Source organism: Microcaecilia unicolor, chromosome 5 (assembly GCF_901765095.1).
Source record: "Microcaecilia unicolor chromosome 5, aMicUni1.1, whole genome shotgun sequence".
Taxonomy (NCBI): Eukaryota; Metazoa; Chordata; class Amphibia; order Gymnophiona; family Siphonopidae; genus Microcaecilia; species Microcaecilia unicolor.
In genome coordinates, this window is record NC_044035.1 from 84781409 (window position 1) to 84798013 (window position 16605).

The following is a 16605-nucleotide window of genomic DNA, read 5'->3' on the forward strand; positions in this document are numbered from 1 at the left end:
CTATTGGTACAGCTCTAGTCTAACTTAACAACTGAGTTATCTACAAAATGTAATGGTTACCTAAAAGCCCAGAATTTCTCTTCTTTAACCGATAGCGTCTTGTGTTTTCTTGACCAGGTGTTCCCTCGGCTGTTCCCTATCCAAACATCACAGCCAGCATCGGCCAGGATAAATGCCAGGCTGTTGTTGGCAAGATTTGAGACCCAAACACTACCATCTGCAAGTAAGCCATGCTGCAAAAACACCACAGGGTTTGAATCTGAAAAACAAATATATTAAAAGTTAACCTGATGATAATCCTGTAGGATGCCAAATATATTTCCGCCATTTCTACAGCAAACCTGTGCTCACAACATTTGCATGGCTGAAATCCTAAGAACAAACATTAGCTTTTATCAAATAACTGACTAAACTAACACACCTGCAATGTCTTCATTCCATATTCTGGAAGCATTCTTTATTTGGTGTTTCATGTACTAAAATCATATAATGCAAAGCCAGGCTGAACTTGGATACTGCAGTATTCCCAGTGCAGTTAATGAACGAAATAGCAATTAATTTCTAATCATAAACCTATCTGATTCATCTTCCATGAGGTCACTGAAGCAAGAAACACATATAGAACAGCAAGACATACAAGGAAGGCTTCAGGGTAGAATGAGCAGGACAGTCACTAGGGTACCACATGAGAGTGAATATCACCAGGTGCACCTGTACAGTCCCCTGCTGACCCAACTTGCCCCTCTTCCCTTAGCACATACAAACACCTGGAGCAAACTACAGTTATTAGATGTCACACCACACATAGCAACTTAAGAAAGCTGCTGTTCAGTCACTAGTTTTCACCATAGAATTAAAAAAAAAAAAAAAAGAAAATGAAACACACCTGAATCACTGAGCCAGCCCAGTGGGTATAAGGGAACGGCAGCATGGTGACAGTTTCCCGGTTGTCTTCAGTCTGATTCAATCACTGTTTATATTGTATTCAATTGTTAGAAGTTCGTTCAGACCGGGTACACATGACAGGCACATAGCTGGGACACATGATCTGACAGAATGCTTATGCCTGGAAACCAGTTTAGCATTTATTCAGACATCCTGCTGGGATAATTTATGCAACACACAGCACCCTCCAACTCACTGCAACCCCTCCTTACTTGAAGGGAAAGCTAAGTCAACGAGCTGAGAAATTAAACAAGTCCAAAATCTATTTTTCAAAGGAATACCACCCCTATTTAATTCACATTTTCTAAATATACTGTAAGAACAATCTAGAGTACTAATATCAGTAAAATTCTAATAGGAATGAGAGAATCACACTTAGTTCCTATGTTCATAGTTTTGCAAACGATCTAGAACACATCTAGCAAGTTGAGGACCTGACATATTAGCCATTCAAAATTTCTCTCATGCTTTTAATACTCACTTAACACTCACTTGTTCTTATTACGTGTCCCTCTTTAGTTATATTTTCTTTCAACGCCAATGCCTCTCATTCACTTGTTATACGTGGAGGGGCATAATCGCAGGATGTCCTCGTGAAGGGGCGGGGAAACCTGTATTATAGAAACAAGATGGGCATCCATCTTTCGTTTCGATAATACGGTCAGGGACGCCCAAATCTCAACATTTAGGTCGACCTTAGATATGGTTGTCCCCAGTTTTCAGCAATAATGGAAACCGACGCCCATCTCAGAAACGACGAAATCCAAGCCATTTGGGTCATGGGAGGAGCCAGCATTCGTAGTGCACTAGTCCCCTTCGCATGCCAGGACACCAACCGGGCACCCTAGGGGGCACTGCAGTGGACTTCACAAATTGCTCCCAGGTGCATAGCTTCCTTACCTTGGGTGCTGAGCACCCCAAAACCTACTACTGTACAACACTACCATAGCCCTAAGAGGTGAAAGGGGGCACACCTGCCTGAAGTGCACTGCAGTACCCACTAAAACTGCTCCAGGGACCTGGGTATAACATTTGAGGCTGGCAAAAAATATTTTTAAAGTTTTTTTTTTAGGGTGGGAGGGGGTTAGTGAACACTGGGGGAGAAAGGGGGGGGGGTCATCCTTTTTGAGGCTTGGTCGCAAGAAAAAAATGGACCAAGTAAAGTCAGCCAAGTGCTCGTCAGGGACGCCCTTCTTTTTTCCATTACCGGCTGAAGACGCCCATGTGTTAAGCACGCCCCAGTCCCGCCTTCACAATGCTTCTGACACGCCCCCGGGAACTTGGTCATCCCCGCGACGGAAAGCAGTTGAGGACGCCCAAAAATCGGCTTTCGATTATGCCGATTTGGGCGACCCTGGGAGAAGGACGCCCATTTCCCGATTTGTGTCGAAAGATGGGCACCCTTCTCTTTCGAAAATAAACCAGATAGCCTTTTATCCTATAGATTCGGGGCTATGACTTTGTGCTCTGACGTTTCATTAGCATTTTTGTTACCTCATTTCCACTTTTTTTGGCGCGTTTGTTACACCTTTTATAAGTAGTCTTTCAATTCCACATTTTGGACTTTAGCAACTTGAAGCACTGTTTCTTCATGAGTACAAAGGTCTTTCTCAAGGTAAGACTTCTTCAGGAAAATACAATTCAGCAATTCATCTCAACATTACCTTTCATGTTCCCCCCCCCCCCCCCCCCCCCCTTTTTTTAGACACTCTTTATACTTTTTTTTTTTTTAGACCTTTGCATTTCCAGTATCTGTGTAATCATACAGCAATTTCAGAAAGTGTCATCATTTCACTGTAGACATTACCATTTGTCTCTGTGCTGCGTATTTACACTGCACATCACCATTGTTTTTTTGCACTTTAGCGACGCAATGCGCTTTTATTCTTGAGTACTAAGGGAAAATTAGTCATAGCAGATGAATCCATTACGAGTGGGTTGTGTCCATCAACCAGCAGAGGGAGAGCACTGAAAAACCATAGTGACTCATAGCCAGCTAGCTCCATCTGCCTCTTCAGTATTTGAAGCTTCCAAAGCAGTGTAACACCGCAAAGCATAATAACATGAACTTTCCTCACAGCAGATGAACGCCCAAGAACAGGAGCCATAAATCAAAGGAGTTATGGAATACTGTTTTAGTTATACGAGTCTTATTTAGTAACTCCGTTCCTTCTCGTCCACCTGCGTATATGTTTCCCGTGCTACGTCTATGATTATTCTCACAAATATGCTAGTATTGTCCCTACATGATTTTATAGTGGGTTGCCGGTTGCTCCAATTTAAAAAAAACCTATGCATCTCTATTTATAATAACAATAGCTATATTTATGTATGCCATAGCTTTCTTCCGGCCACTTTATATGGATTGATGTTTCATTATACATGATTTTATTTTTCACCACCAGATATGCGATATCTTAAACATTGTCCTTTAGTTTACTCTTCATCATTTACATATTTTTATCATGCTGCATTTTTGACTACTGCATATTAATTTATATTGCTACAGTCATGTCATATAAGTGTTTTATAATTTGTCGATATAGTTTATTCTTTGATATGCTTGTATCTTCACCATTAGATATATCGTATATTTTATACTTTTGTTTTTCTTGTTTACTTTTCAAGATTTACATTTTTTTATCATGCTGCATCCTATTACATATTAAATAAATTTTCTTCATCAATCATGTCACAAGATATGTTTTTATAATTTTGCTTTATATATACATATATATTTTGTGATATTTTTATGATTTTTATGGTGTAATGAGACATTTTTATGTTTGTATACACTCTTTTACAGTTTGGTATTTCCCTTTCAGCTGTACTATTGACTCACAGCTCATCCTTCTGCTTTCCATTCTCTTAACACTAACTACTAACATTTCTAAAGCGCTACTAGGGTTACGCAGCGCTGTACAATTTAAACATAGAATGATGGGCTATAAATTTGCTCCTAATTACTGTCTTTACACATTCGCAAAGTGTATCAGACTACTTCTCCGTTCTCATTGATTAAGGGATATTCCTCAATAGCCAAATCCATTTGCTTACTAAAGTCTGCATCATCTAGCAAAGAATGATTTAATCTCCAATATCTGTGTCCTTGCTGCTGAGGTCCTATAATCAGCCTCACATCAGCACGGTTCAACTATGTTCTAAATGGATATCCTGTATGGTGGGTAGTATATGCTTTTCAACCCATATCATATTAATTTGTGATAAAGAATTGTGGGCACTAGAAAAGTGTTTTATCAGGATTTATTAACCGCCTTTATGAACAGATTCACCCAAGGCGGTGTACAGCAGGCCCAGTTTAACGCAAAAAAAACTTACAATTTTGTTAACAATAATGGTAATGGTAACGTTTTTATGTTTCAACGGTTTTTTATTGAAAACAGTGTACATTTTTGTCAACATCAAATATTCAATATGTACAATCAATCATGTAATTTCCTTCTATTCGACCATCAAACCGATTGAGCCCACTGTTTTCGCTTTTTTTATTCCGTTTCTCCAATCCCCCCTCCCTTTCCCTGTTTCCCCTACCCCCTAACATTCCCCCCCCCCCCTCTGTTAACCCTCCTATTCTCTCCCTCCCCCCGGAAAACTCACAATCATTTTAAAGAGGAACTGACCCACCCTCAACTTCAATATAGTGTTTACAGCACATTAAGCACAAAACTCTTACCCTTAGCTGATAGGGTATCTATATATTTTCCCCAGATCTTCAAAAACTGATTCTTTCGTTTTGGGGATCCTCTGGCTTCTCTTGCCTCCCACATCAGAAGCTGGTGCACCATATTCCGCCAGTGCCAAAATTCTGGTACAGCCTCCGAGGTCCAATTTTGAAGTATACATTTCTTTGCCAGAAGACATCCCTTACGAAAAAATAGTGTTTCCTCTGAGGTATTCCCTCTAAATGTCCCATAGATATCCAGTAACATCTGTGAGGGGGTTCCTATTATTTCACAAGACAGCAGGTTTGACAGATAGTTGGCCACTTTGGACCAGAAGCCCTGTATGGCTTCACAGCTCCAAAATGCGTGGTAGAATGTGTTTTCTGTGATTTTGCATCGCAAGCATATTGCATTTTGTGTTCCCCCAAATTTTGCTAGTTGAACTTGTGTAAAGTAGGCTCTATGAAGTACCCGAAATGCACATTCCCGATATTGGGCTCCACTAACCAAGTTTGCAATACCCTTCACTTGTCTATTAATGTCCCAGTTGGGGAGGGCTATTCCCAAATCTTTCTCCCACCGTTCTTTAACTATTTTCAAGTCTTTATTCATCCCCACTGACCCTAATGCCTTGTACACTTCAGAGACTGATGGTTCAGTATCCGAAATTTCCTCAAAGAATTCTTTCAACTTGGACCCTGATTTTTGTCTCAATTTCTCCCCATCTAAAGAATGTATAAAATGTTTCAACTGGCAATAAGCAAAAGTGTCCCCCCATTGCATCGGCTCATTACCCAGTATTTGTTCTCACGGTTTTATCTGCCCCTCAGCTCCCATTATGTTTTCCAAATACATTATTCCTCTTTCCTCCCATCTTTTAAATACTGGATTCTCCAAGCCTGATACAAATTTAGGGTTCCCCAGAATGGTCATTAATTCCGTGACTTCAGTATCCACTTCCAGACATTTTCCCAAAAACTGCCACGCCTCACGCAGCGGCGTCAACAACAAACTTCGACTTAGATATCTAGGGATCAAAGCTCTTTCCACTTGCAACAATGACACCAAACGATATGGAGCATAGAATGCCTCTTCCATTTCTAGGGGGGTGTAATTATTCGATTCAAAAAGCCAATCTCTAATATGTCTCAGTAAACATGCCATATTATAAAGTTTCACATTAGGCAAGCCTAGTCCCCCCTGTGACCAGCCCCCCCACAGCAGCTGGAATTTCATTTTCGCCTTTTTGTTCGCCCAGCAAAATCTCATTACCATTCTGTAAAACTTCGTCAGATCTTTGTTCAGCAACCTAAGGGGAAGGGTTTGCATGACGTATAGCCAGCGAGGGAGAATTACCATACGTATAAGCCCCAAACGACCTATCAAAGAGAGTGGCAATGCATCCCATTTTTCCAGCTGTTGTTTAGTTTGTGCCAGAAGTTGTTTTATATTAAGTTTATAAAGGTCCATAGTCTTCGTTGATAGCAAGATTCCTAAATAGCGGAAGTGTCCCCTTGCCCACCGCAACGGAAAGATCCCTGGCCAGTTTCTATTCAACTCTTCATCAGCAGCCAGTGCCTCTGACTTTTCCAGATTTAACTTTAGACCAGAGAAATCCCCAAATTCTTGAAATGCTTCTAATAGAGCTGGTAACGATGTCTCTGGTCTCGTGATCACAACTAACAAGTCATCAGCAAAGGCTGCCAATTTGAATTTTACAGTACCCAAGGTTACACCATGAATTTCTGCATTGGAATATACCTCTCTTATCAGTGGGTCCAAATACAATGCAAACAATAACGGTGACAAGGGGCAACCTTGACAAGTTCCTCTCTCTATCCTCACATTTTCTGAACAATTACCGTTCACCATCACTCTCGCTTTTGGCGAGGTGTAAAGAGATTTAACCGCTCCCAAAAACCATCCGTCAAATCCGTATTTTCCCATAACTGTGAACAGAAACTCCCATTTCACACGGTCAAAGGCCTTTTCTGCATCAAAGCTTACTATGAGTGCTGAGCTATTTGCCCTACCAATCTGTTCCAAAGAGATTAGAATCCGCCTGAGATTCTTAGATACAGCTCGGCCCTTAACAAAACCCACCTGTGCTTCATGCACCAGTCTTGGCAACACCCGACTCATTCTGTTTGCCAGTATCTTTGCAAAAATTTTTACTTCACAGTTTAATAGTGATATGGGTCTATAAGACTCAGGTAAAGTCACATCTCTCTTGGGTTTCGGGATTAATATGATACGAGCTATATTCAGTTGGTCTGGCAGTGACCCCTTCTCCACCCATTCATTATATGCTTCCACCATTGGTGGCAGAATGGTCTCTCCCATCAATTTATAAAACTCTATCTTCAAACCATCCGGTCCAGGAGTTTTCCCTGATTGACTACTTCCAATGGCCCATCCCACCTCATCACTAGATATAGGGGCATTGAGCTGGTCTCTCTCCCCATCCGTCAGTCTCGGAGAATCCAGATTGTCCAAATATAAAGTACTGTCAAGGCCTGAATTATCCCTTTCTGCTTATAATTGCTGATAGAAGTTTTGGAAAATATCTCGGATTTCTGCGTCTGAATGGCATAGTTTACCTGTCTGATCCTTCAAGGCTGCTACTATGCGGGTAGCCTGTTTCCGAGCTATAAGTCGCGCCATCATCTTCCCACCCTTGCCCCCAAATTTGTATAATTGAAATTTATAGTAGGTTTGTGATTTCACCTCACGTTCATGGATCAGTGTGTTTAGCGTTACCTGTGCCCCTAGGAGCTCCTTTCTAGTGTGAACGTTTGGGTTTTCACCAAGTCTTTTCCGTAAGGTACGGATCTGGGCCTCTAATCTCAAAATTTCTTTGTCCCTAGCTTTTTTAAAATGACTGACATAGCTGATCATTTCTCCCCTCATGACAGCCTTGGCTGCTTCCCAATACGAGGAGGCACTCTCAACTGAATATTCGTTAGTAGCTTTATATTCAGCCCATTTAGCCAACAATCCCTCTTTAAAGCCTATCTTTGACTAAATAACTCGGAAAAGACCACCATCTCATTTTCTCTTCCATCCCCAATGGTTGCCAATTCACCCATACTTCTGCGTGATCTGAAATAGCGTAGGGTCCTATTCTCGACTCTCTAACCCCTCCCAACAGTGATCGAGACATCAGTATGTAATCTATCCTCGATTGGGTATTATGCGCCCTTGATATATGAGTATAGTCCCTATCTTGCGGATGTAACACTCTCCATACATCTAGCAAGTCCAATACAGTGCAAAGATTGGGTAGCCCTCTCGAGGGCCAGTGTCTTAGCGTGGGCGGAGGCTGAGATTTATCCAGTTCTGGGTCACACACCATGTTAAAGTCCCCTCCTAGGATTAATGGGATGGGGTCTACTGCAGTAAGCATGTCCACCAGATTTCTGTAAAATTGAGCCTCAAATTGATTGGGAGCATATATGCTGCCTAGTAGTACCTGCTGTCTTGCTATTATCGCCTTACCAAAAACATAGCGCCCCTCTTGATCTTTAGTCACGTCACTCAGTTCTGTCACCAGCCCTTTCCTGATTAGAATAGCCACTCCTCCCTTTTTCCCTTTAGCTGGCGAAGCTACACACTTTCCTACCCACCACCTAGCTAGCTTTTCATGTTCTTTATCCGAGAGATGTGTTTCCTGTAAAAGAGCTATGTCAGCTTGAATTCTTTGCAGATATTTCAAAATTGTTGATCTTTTAATGGGTGAATTAATACCACCCACATTCCATGTTACAATTTTAATCATTTAAGGAACATAAAAGCATCCTATTTGCCATTGAAACCTTTTATCTTCCGAAAGAGGCCACCCCAGCCCATGACCCCTCTCAGATACCTCTGTGTGCTGTAAATTAATGTGTTCCAATTCCTCTTTACCTCTGTAGTGTTCATATTTTCCCTTTGAGTTTTCCTTCCTATGAAAATCTGAATCCCCTTCCCTTAAAGCCCCCCTTCTCCTCCCATATCCCCCTCCCCATCCCCTTTTATTGTCCCTGCTAATTCCCCCCCAAGGAATTTAGTCACGTTCGACTCCCCCCCCTTGCTATTCCCCGCTCCTTAAACCGGTTTAAATTGTACTCTCATTTTACATGTAAGAGCCTCTATATTCCTTTTATCTCCTTTTTCCCCAGATTTAAAGTTTACAGTTTTCCCATATATTATCCCGCAAATATACCCAAATCGGGTGAACCTTCTACAATTTCCTATAACTGTCAAGCAAATTTACTATTTCAAACATTCTTAGATTATTCTCTTAGTTCTGTTAAACTTCAATGAAGTGCGGAAGTATATAAAACAAAAACATTTATCTCAACTCTCTTCCGCATATAATCATATCTTCATACATAGGCTTGGCTCCCAACTTTAACAGACTGTGTTTCTCCTCCCTGGTATTGGATCAATCAACAGATCTGCTAATTAAACCGTTTGTTCTGTAAAAACTCTGCAAAGCTGGAGAGTTTAATTTCTGATCTCCGTAGTCCTCTTATAATAGTTCCTTTCTCTCCTGTTTCTCTCCAAGCTGCTGCTCCAAAGCCTTCTGATCAGTCCCACTAATGTGTCAACTTCTATTATATTTCAGACTTGCCAACACCCCACTGGAACAATATAGTTACAGACACTACTTCTATGGAGCTCCAATTCGTGTCTCCCTTGTCTTTTAATTCGTATCCCAATGCTCCTCTTTTGCCCAGGGGTCATCAGCAGACCATACTTCTAAACTTACTTAAGTTATTCTGCGTATTGTAATTGTCCGCCGCTTGCCGCCAAAAGAAGCAATTCTTTACTTGAATAACTTTCAATTACAACTTGTACCGTTCGTTACCTTATTCATCTCTCATCTGCAGCAGTTGTTTTACAAAGTCTTGTGCTGCTTGTGTTGTTTCATAGGTTTTCGTCATAGACTGATGGGTTACCCGTAGTTTCGCCGGGTATAGCAAGCTAAATTTAACCTTATGTTGAATTAATTGGGAGCAAATTGGTGAAAAGCTCCTTCTCTTCGCCGCAACTGCCGCCGAGTAGTCCTGGAAGCAAAGGATTTTTTGGTTGTTATATTTAAGAGCCATACCTCCTCTCATAGCTTGCAATATCGCTGTTTTTTGAACAAAATTCAGGAAACGGCAGATAACTATTCTGGGTCTGGCGTCACCCGCTCTCTGCATCCCCATGCGGTGTGCTCTTTCAATTTGCAACGGGCCCAGCTCTGTGCTCAATTTTAGCTCTTTCATCAGCCATGTTTCCAGAAAAGTCCGTAGGTCTTTATCGCTGATTTCTTCGGGGAGCCCCACGAAGCGCAGGTTATTACGTCGGGATCTATTTTCTAGATCCTCGAGTTTCTCAGCTTGATCTTCTACCAGCTTTTGAAGTTTAGCATATTTTTCCTCTACGACTCCTGTACGATCTTCCAGGGCCCCCGTGCGTTGTTGGTGCGCTACAAGGTCTTGGCTCAATTGCGCCATATGATTTTTGTAATCCCTCCAGTTTGGAATTTAAGCCTTCCAGTTTTTTATCTAGGATCGCCTCCATCGCGGTCGTCACCTCTCCCACAATCTCTGCTGCCCACGCTGACCCGACCGCAGAGGTTGGCGGGCTCGCTGGGGCCGCCATTTTGTCTTCCAGCGCTTTATTCTTATCTCTGTCTTTTTTTAACGATTTCGCCGTCATAATTGCTATCAATTCCTCTTTCGGCCGCAGAATCTTAATGCGTCAGCTTTCCGCTAGCAATTTTGGTTCACCCCGTCTTGTTTCTGGAGTTAATTCGATGGGAATTACAAGGAGGTACCTGGAGCTAGTCTAGCATCGACCGCTCCGGTACATAGCGTCACGTGACCTTCCATGGTAACGTTTTTAATCCCGCTATTATCTCAGTTCTAAGCAGGTTACAATTTATAAGAAGCCAGTTTTCATTTAACTGGAAAAAAGAACAGTTAATATATATTTTTCCCCAATTGTTAAATCTATTTAACTAGAATGAACAGTTAAAGATTCAACGATTAGGATGGGATACATATTTCTGAAACAAGAAATTTTTCATATTTTTCCTAAAATTGATGCAAGACTGAGAAGACTGAAAAAACAGATGCAATCATAGTCTTGCCGCTTGAAAGGCCAAACCTAATTCAAACAAATGTAACCTCTTTTTCTCTTTTGGTGACGGAAAGGAATAACCTACTTTACCAGCACATCTTGTTCTAAAAGATAAAGTCAATATAAAGTGTGCATATAAATAATCTGGTGCCAAACCTTACAGAAGTTAAACAGGCCAGTTTGAAATGTATTCTGGCTTCAATAGACAGCCAATGCAATGCTGAATGGCTAGGACAGCTGGGAGTGATACTAACAAAACAATTTGTCAGACTGCCATATTCTGAATGGTATGCAGTCTCCTTATTACTACTACTACTACTACTACTAATCATTTCAAAAGCGCTACTAGACGTACGCAGCGCTGTACACTTGAACATGAAGAGACAGTCCTTGCTCGACAGAGCTTACAATCTAATTAGACTTCTATTACATCCTAAGTACACTAGATTACAATAATCCAATTAAAAAAAAAAAAAGCAAGCTTACTTTTTTTTTTTGAACCGATTTATGGGTCCTACTTAATAGGCAGGCCTTTTTGGTCTCTGGACTTGTTGCAGAATGTTTTAGTTGCAGGCCCTACGGAATACTCTTGACCCTCTACTATTCTCCCCCCCCCCCCCCCCTTCCCCTCCCTGTCTTCGCTCAGCTCTCCCTTTTTTCTTCTTTTGACTGTCCTATCCAAAGTTTGTAGTTCCTTTCCTTGAAGGCTCTCCATAAATGTATGGACTATAAACCACTAACATTTTTTTACCTTGGCGATATATCAAAATAAACCTAACTTGAAACGATTTACTTTGGAAAGATGATGCTTAAGTATTGACATACCGGGAAAGGCCAAAGCTCCATCAAGCCCAGCATCCTGTTTCCAACAGTGGCCAATCCAAGTCACAAGTACCTGGCAAGATATCTGTATATGCAGCTAAGTCCTTTATGTTCATTTGTTTACCAAACCATTAAAAGGTTTCTTTTACAAAGCTGTTTTAGCGATTCTTACATTGCAAATCAGAGGAAGCCCACAGGAACTGAATGGGCTTCCTCTCATTTACTGCTCAGGAATCGCTAACGTGGCTTTGTAAAAGAGGCCCTAAGCTAATAGATGAAAAAAGGTATTGGTATATAAAGATCCCAAACCCTCTGCACCACACTCTCTAATTTACTCACTCCTTATTTACCCACTCATACTCTCCAGTTCTCTCAAACTTCACTTTTACAACTTCCCCCTCATCTCATCTTCGTTTGGGTATCATCCATGAAACTGCCCTAAAAAAAAAAAAAAAACCCAACAATTTTGGAATACGTTATCTCTAGAAATTAGAGATGAATACTCCTATGTCACATTCAAAATGCTACTCAAAACTTGGCTAACCACACATTCCAACACCTGAATATAGCCATACTGGGTCAGACCAATGGTCCATCTAGCCCGGTATCCTGCTTCCAACAGTGACCAAGCCAGGTCACAAGTACCTGGCAGAAACCTGATTAGTAGCAACATTTCATGCTACAATCCGGGGGCAAGCAGTGGCTTCCCCATGACTGTCTCAATAACTACGGACTTTTCCTCCAGGAACGTGTCCAAGCCTTTTTTAAGCCTAGATACGCCAACTGCCATTACCACATCCTCCGGCAGTGAGTTCCAAAGCTTAACTATTCTTTTTATTTCCATGCAATTTCATTAAGTATCCTCTGGAGTGGAGGAGTAGCCTAGTGGTTAGTGCAGTGAACTTGGATCCTGGGGAACTGAGTTTGATTCACACTGCAGCTCCTTGTGACTCTGGGCAACTCACTTAACCCTCCATTGCCCCTGGTACAAAATAAGTACCTGAATATATGTAAACCGCTTTGAATGTAGTTGCAAAAACCTCAGAAAGGTGGTATATCAAGTCCCATTTCCCCTTTCCCTTTGGTCTTTGCACTTTTTGAAAGTGAAAAATAGATTCAACTTTCAGGATTTTAAGCCCAACCTCTTTTCCCCTCCAGTTCTCCCTTGCGCTTTTTAAATTATTAACTGCTTTGCTAAAATGTTTGCAAATAGTGGTATATCAAGTTACAGTAAATAAAATAAGTTAAAAAAATATATATATATTAGGACCCTCAAAGATGCAGTAATTATGCATTTCACTATAGTAGAACCAATATTTCTCTTACACATATTAGTAATAAACAAGGGGAAATCCTCTGTGCATTAGACCTTCATAATGGAGAGTTGGTCTATTAACTGTACATTATAATTCTGCTGATATGAACATGAAAGCACAGCCTCATTAATATCTGTGCCACTCAGTCACAGAAGCCTAATTTATTAGGTCTGACCATAGTGCAAGTGCAGTGTGTGTAAAGATACTTTTCTTCCCCATAGGACTTTTTCTTATTTCTAAACAGCATCCTAGTTGGGAACCAGTTCCAGCTTTGCCCAGCATGCCTTCTTAAGTTTTATGCCTGGTTGTTCCCTCTAAGCGAGTGGGAGATCTCCAACTGAATTGCCAGCAGTCAGGGGTGGTGCTTCAATACTGTGGTTTTCAATTGTTAGAGTCAGGCAGATTCCTTGGAGTCCCCTGCAGAGCTTGTGCGTCCCTCATTATTGAGAATGGGATAGTGAAGAACCACCCTCCACAGGCAAGACTGTAGGTGGAGGATTCCTGCTCAATGTGGGTGTCTCAAGGGGATTCAAAATACAGTATGCTTCCTTTTTTGTCTCAGTGAGATGGCCAGGAGCAAGCCCTTTTAAACCATCATATGATGCCACTATTCTTTTTCTTAGCATCTTCACACACCTCACCTGGCCAGGAATTATGACAAGGAGGCAGCATTCTAACAGACTACCTTTAAGTGAGCTAGCAGACATGGCTGTGAGTGACTCCTGAACAACCCTTTTTCACACATATGTGGCTCAAGAATTGCAGCTCCTTGTTCGTGGATTGAATCCCACAGAAAATGTTTTTGATGTATGGATTTATTACCACTTTAAAACATAAGTGCAATATACATTGAATTAAAGGTTAAAACTACTTTTTGTGAGAAAATGAAAAAAAATTGTGCTTGACCACACAATCTTCCTATATACAGAATTTGAGATACTAAAATAAGATTTTTTTTTTTTTTAGTCAAAGTACCTCTGCACTTCACTTGAATGTGATCACATTTTTGATATCACATGAAATTTATCTTTATTTTGTTTAGCACTGAGACGCCCATTATATTCTTATGGGCATCTCAGCATTTACCACAAGCTGAAAATGCTAATGCGGTTTTGTAAAAGGCCCCCCTTGCAATTAATTCAGATTTATTGTAGTTTCATTATACTAAAGCTAACAGAGTACCAAATGTAAATAATTTGTCAAATTCCACCTCTATTCTTCTCCATTCATGCCAGATGTGATCTGTTCTCTACAAAACATGATCTGTGTTCCATCAACTGACAAGTGAAATCCAAGTTTCAGGATCCTATGCCCAGGTAAGCAATGCCCAAGGAAAACCCTAGGAGCATCCCTTGCATATAGCAAATTGGAGCAAGAGAGAGACCACACAGGTTGTGGAGGTGCACTTGATCCCCACGAAAAATATGTTTGTTTGATGCTAACCAATAAACTATTTTTAATCATACGTCTGTTTCTCTAGTTGGAAAGGGCCTACCTTCCCCCACTCCTTTTCTACTTTTCCATATAGCAAATTGGGTCAGAAACATGATGGCCTGCAATTGTGCCAGCAGCACACAAGAATCAAAAGTCCCACTCATGTGCTTAGGCTAAAAGGACACAGCAACACAAATATTCCACATAAGGGTCTCCTATTCCAGTCCTCAAAGGCCACAACAAGATTGGTTTTCAGGCTGTCTGCTATGAATGTTCATGAGATGTATATGTACTGCCTGCTATGAATAGTCATGAGATGTATCTGCATGCAGTGCAACTGAAGGGCCAAACCTTGAGACCTGCGACATCACTCAACTATTTCCCCAATTGAGCTAGTAGTGAACAGACAGTGAAAACAGAGAGGAAAATGGAGAATGGGCTCCCTGCTTTAAAAACTGAAGGGGGTCAACACAGCCATTACAACATTAAAAACAGTCTACATAAATGAAGCTGGCAGGTGCACCAATCTAAGTAACCCAAATGAAGAAAATTATAAAGCTTATCTTTTACCTACCTAGTAACAATCCAGCTTTAAGTTCTCTAGACTTCTTAAAACTGATTTTAATTCATAACAAATAATCCTAACTTCACACTTAAATATAAACATACCTGTATTCCCAGCATTTTTTATCCCATAGGGAATTCTGTAAATGGTCAAGATATAACCGTCCTCTGTCATTACTTCATACTCCTCACTAGGATATCCTTGATAGGTGATGAGTTGACTCTGGAAAAAGAAAGCACAAAGACTTCAGCCCAAGAATGTTTCTCACGTTTCTAGTACCGTTAAGTGGGGGGGGGGGGGGGGGGGGGGAAGATATCTATAACAAGAAAGAATTGTGTTTGTAATAGACCAAAACGGGATACCCACAGCTACAGCCCAAGTCATGGGGGCAGACACACAAGTTTGAAGTTTTCCTACATGGTAATTCAAATTGCAAACAGTTTGCCTGTGGAGTTTAAAAGAATAAGCAAAAATATAAAATGCCGGAGGAAGTGACGTCACGAGGCTGGATGGTCGCCTGAGCTTTTAGCTCCTGAACTTCCCCGTTAATAATTTGCAAAATCTGCTGTCATCGGGACCCAAAAACAGGTGAAAGATACTTGTGCAGAAGGGTCTTGAAGTGCGCTGTACGAAAAAGTGGTCGAAATGAGCAAGAGTGCTGGTAATTCACAGAAAGACGGAGAACGCGGCCCGCCGAGGAAGTCGGCGCGGGACCTGCTCAGACATGTGTCTCCAGGGGCGGGAAGATCGTCGGGGTCGGAATCAGCTTCATCGCAACTTGAACTACGCCGTCCGACACCGAGGAAGACCTTTCCGAAAGAATTAACCAAATGCCTTGAAGAAATTCGCGCCGAAATAAAAGCATCCAAGCAGGAAATACTGGACCACGTGGATGCAATCAGCGTGGACCTCCGAGAATTGGGAGGACGTGTGGAGGCGCTTGAAGAGAGAGCGGACGAGCAGGAGGAAAGATTTGATGGGATGAATGCTACTTGGAAACAGCTGATGGAGAAATCGGAAGAACTGGACTATAAGATTGATGATTTAGAAAACCGGGGACGAAGAAATAACCTCCGGTTTCGGGGGGTTCCAGAGAATAGCAATATGGAGGATGTTCCGGCTGTGGTTCGTATGTTATGCGCCAAGATTATGGGGGACACCACGGACCTGAATTCAGTGGGGATTGAGCGTGCACACAGAGCACTAGGTAAACCTAGAGATAATCGCCCGCGGGACATCATAGCATGCTTTACCTCTTATGCTTTCAAAGAACAGTTATGGTTGAAGGCGCGCCAAGTTCAGTCCCTGGATTACAATAATGCATCAGTAACGGTTTATCAGGACTTATCGCTCTTCACGTTGACGCAAAGAAGAGCAATGAAACCAGTCTTGGAGATATTAGTGAAGGAAAAGATCGCTTACAGATGGCTGTTTCCATTTGCGCTGGGATTCACAGTTAATGGGAAATCAACACGAGCCCGCAAGGTGGCAGAGGCCTGGAAAATACTACACGAGGCGGGATTGACTGCAATGGCGGTACCGCCGGGTGAGATGGCGCCAACCACCAAGGCACAGATGCAGAAATGGCGGAAGACCGAATCTACAGCTAAAAGCAAGCGTGCTCCTAAATGACTTTGACAATCTCTTTCTTCTTGATTTAATAACAGGTTGATTTTGATCATTGGTTGCGCAGTTATACTTGAGGAGCGCGCTGAATGGTCAATGT

General features: G+C 41.6%; 1 protein-coding gene across 3 annotated transcripts in view; it reads right to left on the reverse strand.

Moving 5' to 3' along the window:
• The window catches only part of LOC115470132 (lysosomal acid lipase/cholesteryl ester hydrolase-like), a 208158-nt gene that overhangs the window by 157744 nt on the left and 33809 nt on the right, over positions 1–16605 (reverse strand). For all 3 annotated transcript variants that reach the window (XM_030203069.1, XM_030203068.1, XM_030203071.1), the window contains exons 3-4: positions 14984–15101; positions 61–259 (exon numbers count right to left, since the gene is read on the reverse strand). In XM_030203069.1, coding sequence (XP_030058929.1) covers positions 61–259; positions 14984–15101 — 317 coding nt within the window. The remainder of the gene's footprint in view (positions 1–60; positions 260–14983; positions 15102–16605) is intronic.